Source organism: Larimichthys crocea, unplaced genomic scaffold, assembly GCF_000972845.2.
Source record: "Larimichthys crocea isolate SSNF unplaced genomic scaffold, L_crocea_2.0 scaffold33, whole genome shotgun sequence".
In the NCBI taxonomy this organism is placed as follows: domain Eukaryota; kingdom Metazoa; phylum Chordata; class Actinopteri; family Sciaenidae; genus Larimichthys; species Larimichthys crocea.
The window spans coordinates 228,514-236,852 of record NW_020854355.1 but is presented as its reverse complement, the minus strand read 5'-3'; the positions used below and the strand labels follow the sequence as shown (position 1 = coordinate 236,852).

The following is an 8,339-nucleotide window of genomic DNA, read 5'->3' as shown; positions in this document are numbered from 1 at the left end:
GATGACACCAACGATGACTCGACCTTCGTCAGGTGTGTCACACCTTTGTTTGTTGAGCCTGACATGAAGTCTTCTGGCGACAGCTGAAGTGAACTCTAAATGTTTGTTTGAGCAGTGAAGCGTCAGCGGACGTTCATTCGATCACAGTGGAAGCGACCTGAGCGGCTCAGGTGACACCGATTAAATTTTAACGACGCCTGACATCACAGCAGCTCTTTAACTCCTCCATGTCTTCTTAAAATAAACTCTCACTTCAAGTCCTTTCAGTTCTTTCAAACTTCACGCTTTGACTTCTTTCAGTTTTAAAAATCACTGTTATTTATTTTTTCTGTCCTTAAAGTCGATCTTGCACTTCAACTTCTTTCAGTGAATCTGTCTTAACTAGCTTTGGTTCCCACATTTTCCCACTTCAGTTCCTTTCTGTATGAAGTGTCATTTCTTCATCCAGTTCTTCACAACTCCTTTCATTTATTAAATTTCATGTTTCTTTCACTCCTTTAATTTCATCAGCTGCTTCAGTTTCTTTCAGCGTTTTTGGCTCAACCAGCTCTTTCATTCCTTTCAGTCCTAAAGTTTAATCTCCCGCTTTATTTCAGAACGTCTAAACTCAATGGCTGTCTGTCACTTCCATTCCTTCCAGTTCTTCCTATAGTTTGTAACAATGTGACGTATGAATCAAACACACCTCCTGCTTCAGACCTATCAGACATCAACTTACCTGCCATCCGTCCTGTGGGCTGAGGGGGGAGGCGGGGCTTATCATGGCGGAGGAAGAGACTGAAGAGGAGGGGGTGGCGTCAGGAACTGAGGGGGCGTGGTCAGGAGGAGGCAACAATGGGAGGGCGGGGCCTGAGATGGAGATCTGTGGGAGAGATGTCTTCCTTAGACTGGAGACGTTAGCGTATATGGGCGAGCGAGGGTCAAGCGAGCTGTGGTCCTACAGAGAGAGAGACAGGCAGACAGACAGACAGACAGACAGAGAGTTTTACAGTCTGCAGGGACGTCACAGAGACTACGTCCAGGTTTTAGACAGTCTGCGGGGACGTCACGGAGACTACGTCCAGGTTTCAGACAGTCTGTCTTCGTCATATAGTTGTCTCATCTCAGTCTCGGTCTCTCAGTGAATCAACTTTTGTTGTAGAAACAGGAAATGACAGACTGTAAACAGGAAGTTTGAGTCGCTTAATTTCTGTATTTTGAAAACATTAAAATTTTTTTGTTTCACTAAAATAAAAATTAATATTTCGTCTCCTGCAGTCTCAAAGATCTGAATCTTTTTTTCTGTTTGTCTCTGGGTGGAGTGAGCTGCTGCCCAACAGGAAGTAACCCTCCTGTGTTTTATAAACAAGCGTGCGCACACACACACACACACACACACACACACACACACACTTTAACTTTATTTATCAGATTGTACAGCTTCAATAAAATACATACAGTGTGTGTGTGTGTGTGTGTGTGTGTGTGTGTGTGTGTGTGTGTGTGTGTGTACAGAGCAGGATCAGCTGTCAGGTTTCATGTTCACCTGAACACACTCCTGTCAGCTGACTGCAGATCAGCTGTTCGGCTCTGAATATTTAATTTTTCCAGACAAACATCAAAGTGTGCACTTACCCAGAATGCCTCTGTCTGTCTGTTTCTGTCTTAAAGGGTCTCAAACGAGTCAGAGTTTAAAATCCGTCTGCAGCTCGAGCAGCTGACTGCCTGTCTGCGCCTGGAGCCACGCCCCCTGCCAGCTGTTCATATTGACCACGCCCCCTTATATATCTGCATACGGTGGCTCCGCCCCCTCTCTGCTGATGGGCAAACTTATGTCACCGCCCCTTTAATGTCTTCAAGGATGCCTGGAAACTCCTCAAGAACTCGTGAAACATCTTCAAGGATGCCTGGAAACTCCTCAAGGTCTTGTGAAACATCTTTAAGGATGCCTGGAACCTCATGCCATGAAAGTCCCAGAAGAACTCCTTGAACCTGATTAAGGATTCAAAGTGCCTCCTCAAGGACTCCTGGAATGTTGTTTGTTTGTGCAGCAGTTTGTTTACACACACACACACACACACACACACACACACACACACACACACACACACACACACACACACACACACAGAATCTGCTTCAATCAGCTGATCTGGTGTCAATGATGTAATGCTGCTATCTGCTGGTTTACCCACGAAACTGACGAGAAGAAGACGACAAAAAAAGTCATGGTTCAGGTCCAAACGGGCCAGGTGGTTCAGGTCCAAACAGGACACAAGGTTCAGGTCTAAATGGGTCACAAGGTTCAGGTCCAAACAGGACACATGGTTCTGGTCTCTGTGTTCTGATTCTGGCTGTTCCTCTCTCGTCCTGCAGGTGTCTCTGCAGCGTCGTCCTCTCCAAGTTTCCTGTCCGACCCTGAACACATCCTGTGACATCACTACATCCTGCTGACCTCATCACATCCTGCTGTGACATCACCAATACCAGACGACACTGACCAGAAGAGACCCCTCCCCGCCAAAATAAAACTAAACACACAAGACAAAAATATAAAGTCTCAAAATAAAAAATAAAATCAGTGAATGAATTGAAGTAACAAAGATTAAATAAATCATGATGAACATTTAAATTAAAGAAATGATTCAAAAAATGAAAAGAGATTTTGGTTCAGTCGGAGGTGGAGGTCAGAGGTCAGAGGTCAGAGGTCTTAATGAGAATAAAAAGAGGAAACAGCTTTTTCTTTCTCTGCTCGCTGCTTCCTGTGTGGACGCTGCAGGAAATGACACGCCGGAGAGGCTTTTATTTTGTTAAAACAGATCTGCAGCTGTGTGTGTCGCAGAACGTTCTCAGCATTTCTGTCAGCAACACGCCAGTCCAGCAGACTGAGAGACAGCTTCATGCACCAGGCCATCAGGATGCTGAACTGCCCCCCCTTCCTTCTCCGCCCGCTGCCCCCACAAACTCTGGACACTGCTGACCCCCCCAAAAGGTACCAGCCACTTTTACAGACTCAAAAATACTGGAAAAGCAAATTTGCACTATGTACACCTGTTTACATATTTCATTTTTATAGACCTGTTCATACTGAAATTCTGTCAATTTATAAATTCTACCATACTGCTTTATTTATATCTATATTTATATCATACTGCCATACTTATATTTATATTGATAATTCTGCTTATACAGTTCATACTATTTATATCTCCAGACTTTTCTATACACCCCCCCCCCGACTGCGCCCTGGGCGGCCGCCCACATTGCCCATAGCTAAGACCGGCCCTGCTCCTGGTGGTCCAATCCGCCTGTGGTACAAACACTAACACCTGGAGCTCACAGTCAGGAAGCCTAACATGAGCTAACAGCAGCTACAGACTGAGCTAACATGAGCTAACAGCAGCTACAGCTGTCAGCAGTTTACTTCACTGTCCATCATAAACTCTGTAAATCACAGAGAGTTGAGGCGGAGCAGCCGGAGGACATCAGAGGGAAAACCAGAAAACATTTCCTCCATAAAATATGATCCAGTTTCACCAGAATCAGTGAAATAGTTGCTGCTGTGTGACTTAGTGCCGTAAAGCGTTACGTACTTCTCCCGACCCGGAGCCCAAAGTTACATAGAGTGAGAACAGACGTACGAATGACAGAGACACCGTTCAGCTGATCACAGGTCAGAGTGGGTCACCTGATCACAGGTCAGAGTGGGTCACCTGATCACAGGTCAGTGTCAACAAATGTTCAGTAACTTTGAAGAAAAAGACAAAATGACAGAATTCATGGGAAAACCTTCAAACATACGTATGTAATGTATGTTCATGTATTACAGCACGTTGGTGCACTGGGCCACCTGAAACTGGACTCGTCAGAATCAAGGTAAGATATGTGATGTTTCACATGGACTGAGGAAGTCTCAGGTGTCTTACCTGTGAGGGGGGCGGTGCTGGTGCAGGTTCAGGCAGCGCTTCAGGACTCACTCTTCCTCCAACCAGAGCCTCCAGGTCCAGGTTCAGGTCCTGGATGGACTCATAGATGTGGGTTGAATCTTCCTCCTTCAGTGAATCCTCTGTGCTGACACTCTCTTCAACGCTCATCTCCTCCTCTTCCTCCTCCTCCAGCTCTATCGGTGACTCCTCATTGTCATGGTGACCTGTGGATAATAAGGTTGTGCTGTGGAGGTCGTTGTGGGGGGCCACTATGGGGACCGTTGGCGTATCCACAGGGATGGGCTGGGTCTGGGGCCGGGGTGTGGAGACAGGGTCTGCTGGACTGAAACTGGGAACTCTGTGTTTGGCAGAGTCCCTGTGGTCCTCCACGAACCCGGGCTTTTTGCTTGGAGCATCGTCCTCCATATCCTTAATCCCACCGGTGGTTGTGGTCCCGGCTTCTGTGAGATCAGCATGAGGATTGCGTGGGGTCGGCATCAGTTCATGGAAGTCCAGCGGGACACCGAACGTGGACATGCGGTTCTCAGGCTTGCGGTATCCGGTGGAAGCATCAGGTCTGAGCCGGATTGTCACCTCGTCCCCCGGTTTGGTTTTGGTCCCACTGGGCTCCTCCAAGGTCTTTGGAACAGGGACAGGGACCGGGACTGGTGCTGCTACAGGAAGCTGCACTGGACTAGGCACATCTGCAAAGTCCAGAGGAGATGGTAAGTCCAGTGGCAGCTCCTTGACATACTTGGCAGGGATGTAGAAGGGCTTAGAGCTCTGGTCCCTCCGGACCTGCCACCAGTGGTCATTGGTTTTAGCCAGAAGGACGTAACGCTCATTGGGTTTGATGGAGACCAGCGCCCCATCCCGACCCTGGTACTCATATTGAAACTCCACCAGGACCAGACCCAGACCTGTAGGATCCAGAACAGGCAGGAAGATCAGAGGAAATAATACAGACCAATGTTGTATGAAGCACAAGAGCCAACGCTAATGTTACCATTAATGCTAATGCTGTTAACAATATGTAATCTGATGGTACTGTTCTGGTACTGATGTGAAGCAGGACTCACCTCTGCCGAGCAGGGACACTGTTGCCATGGTGACAGCCTCAGGCCCACCCCCTTCTGTTAGATGGGCAGGTGATGCTGAAGGGTCAAAGGTCACACCTGAACAGCCCCCTTAAAGAGAAAAAAGTGATCAGACCAGATGGAGCAGATTCAACAACAACCGAGCAAACTACAAAAATATCAACCGACAGAACTACAAAAATGTCAACTGACAACACTACAAAAAACGAGTCGACTAAAACTACAAAGTCCACTAATCAGAAGATTGGCAGTTCGATCCCCTCCAGTCTGCATGTCGAAGTGTCCTTCAAACCCCAATTTGCTCCCGAAGGCTGTGCCATCGGTGTGTGAATGGTTGTCTCCTCAAACTGATGAGCAGTTGGCACCTTGCATGGCAGCCAATGCCATCAGTGTGTTAATGTGTGAATGAGATGTACTGTAAAGCACTTTGAGTGGTCAGAAGACGAGAAAGGTGCTATATAAGTACAGTCCATTTAGCATATACATAGAAATGACTTACACCTGTACAGTATGAGCCAATGCAGTCCAACACAACAACCATCATGTCTTTCATAGCGAGGCATAGCGTTGTTTTACTGCACTGACTGATGTGAAGCACTGTATGACTGACAGACGAACACAGGAATGACAGTTATGTGTTTTTCTGCTTCTTCTTGTCAGAACAAGTCAAACTACAACCAGCTCTGAGCTGCAGCTCCTGAAGCTAAGGCTAACCCTGCTTCACTCTCATGTCTTCGTGTCGTCTCTAAAAAACATCATGAAGCTTTAAGTCAACGGCAACGTGATGGACGCCGCTTTGCAAAGATGATCTTGTGTAATGTTCACAGTCAGTCACACTCACCTCTCTGCTCAGCGGCTCCATGTTTCAAAGTAAAGCCTCCAGGAGAAGAAGGGATTATATAAGACGTGTTCAACCACAGACAACACAGACTCCGCCCACTCTGCAGATAGAGGGGTGGGGCTTATCAGAGGTATCACCTGCTCAGGTGGAGTTCTGCTGACTCAGGTAACATGTTTTCTTCTAAGTGTCGTGAATTGGATTCAGTGTCTTTCATAAAAAGTTGTTGACGACATTGTTGGCACTCGACGGCGTGAACTATAATCTGAATCACTCACAGGTGTGCAGGATGACATCATCAAGAACTCTAAAACACCTGAAAATACTGAAAACATGACTTTATGTCAGTTTGTGTGTGTGCGGACAGATGGACAGACACACAATGAAGTATTTTCAGTGTGGTACTTATACTTTTACTGAAGTAAAGAGTCTGAATACTTCTTTCAAACCTGACCTCTGAGCAAGACACACACACACACACACACACACAGAACAATAGCAGTAGGCTGATCACAGGCCTGTTGTGTTTACAGAGGGAAGTCTCTGCTCTTCCTGTCTGCTGTAAGCCCCGCCCACGTGGTAGTGTAGACTCCACCCCACGGTGACATCACACCCTGGTGTGTGTGTGTGTGTGTGTGTGTGTGTGTTTCCTGTCTTTGTAAAGGAACAATAGTGTGGCTGAGTTCAGCTGGAGAATATTCAGGTTTCTCCTCAACAGTCGTCAATGAATCGATGAAGACGATTGCGATCGAACTCTAAAGAACGTTTTCACAACATTCTGTCAACGTCTGCAGGTCAGAGCAGGAAATGTCCTGTTTAAACTTTGTACCTGATTACCTGAGATTACCTGACGGACAGACGGCACAAAGGGCATCAAGTAACAGTCAGCTGATGCCCCTGGTACCCCTTCATGAACTCATTACTTATTAAATGTACCAACCAATCATATTAACTTCTAACCTTTTACCTCACTTCCTGTTGGTGTGTGTTTGCTGATCAGGCTGTTTGAAACAGGCGGTAAACAGTCAAACCTGCTCCTGAGCACACCTGAGCTCACCTGAGCCAGGTGTGCTGCTGAGAGAGCCTCGAGTGTTGGAATGCTGCCGACCACTGCCCCCTCCCTCTTTCCCTCTGTTTGTCTCTGAGCCACACCCACCCTGCCAGGAATGTAACACACACACACACACACACACACACACACACACACACACCCTCCTCTGTTCGACCACAGGACTGGAGTGTGTGAGAAAATAAACCCAGCGAGCTGTCAATCATCAAACTGAGGTCGAGGCTTTGTGGCAGGACACGCCACGTCAACCAATCAAAAGAGAGAAAGAATTTAAAGGAGAAGTTTACCAGAATGAGTCGGAGAGGATCAATAACACATCCTGTCGCTGAGCCACGCCCACCAGGTGTCATGTGACAGTATAAACCCAACAGAGGATTCAACCTTTACCCTCAGTGTGAGTGGGGTGTGGTTACACACACACAGCAAAAACAGACAGAAATAACTGAGTTTAAATCATAAAACCGGTGGTGGACTCCGCCTCCTGAAGGCTGAACTTTAACAGGAATGTTTGGAGGAAGCTCAGAGACTGACTGCAACATGTTTATCTCTTTACACCACAAACACAGAAACACTGTTCTCTGATTGGCTGTCAGCTGTCACCTAAAATCAGGTCACAAAAAGTTCGAGGACCCCCAAAAACCTTGTTAAATATGCCTGGAAACTCTGGAAAGAACCTAGAACCTGGAAACTATTCCTGGAGTACTTCAGCAATGTGGTCAGGAACAACATCAGCATTCTCAAGGTTGTCCCCAACCTGCTCAAGAACCTCTAAACTCTAAACAAGAACCTCTAAACTCTAAACAAGAAGAACCTCTAAACTCAAAACAAGAACCTCTAAACTCTAAACAAGAAGAACCTCTAAACTCTAAACAATAACTTCTAAACTCTAAACAAGAACCTCTAAACTCTAAACAAGAACCTCTAAGCTCTAAACAAGAACCTCTAAACTCTAAACAAGAACCTCTAAGCTCTAAACAAGAAGAACCTCTACACTCTTAACAAGAACCTCTAAGCTCTAAACAAGAACCTCTAAACTCAAAACAGGAACCTCTACAGTCTTAACAATAACCTCTAAACTCAAAACGAGAACCTCTAAACTCTAAACAAGAACCTCTACACTCTTACAAGAAGCTTTACACCAGGGGTCGGCAATCTATGGCTCGTGAGCCAGATGTGGCTCTTTTGATGACAGAATCTGGCTCGCAGATAGTAGAAAGTAAGCCGGTACGGTCCGGTACTGCCTACCACTAAAACACTCAGTGGCGGTATGCAGTACCAGGAAGATGGGAGAGCGGCTGCCTATGAAGCCCTTATTCAGAACCAGTGACGGCCACACTCTGGGTTGAAAATGAAATGATCTGCTATCAATATGCAGTCTGGAAAACTACTTTGTCTGTTTAAAAATTCCTTTTAACTCATTCCAACTTGTT

General features: G+C 46.3%; 1 protein-coding gene across 4 annotated transcripts in view; it reads right to left on the bottom strand.

The window, feature by feature from the left end:
• Window positions 1-8,339, bottom strand: part of LOC104939592 (rho GTPase-activating protein 27) — a 37,328-nt gene that overhangs the window by 23,818 nt on the left and 5,171 nt on the right. For 2 of the 4 annotated variants that reach the window (XM_027276252.1, XM_027276251.1), the window contains exons 4-6: window positions 4,985-5,092; window positions 3,906-4,825; window positions 719-937 (exon numbers count right to left, since the gene is read on the bottom strand). In XM_027276252.1, the coding sequence (XP_027132053.1) occupies window positions 719-937; window positions 3,906-4,825; window positions 4,985-5,012 (1,167 nt within the window). In that variant the 5' untranslated portion in view covers window positions 5,013-5,092. Of the gene's footprint in view, window positions 1-718; window positions 938-3,905; window positions 4,826-4,984; window positions 5,093-5,843; window positions 6,278-6,807; window positions 6,997-8,339 lie in introns of those variants that run through there. The other 2 variants (XM_027276250.1, XM_027276249.1) reach the window with 2 other exon arrangements.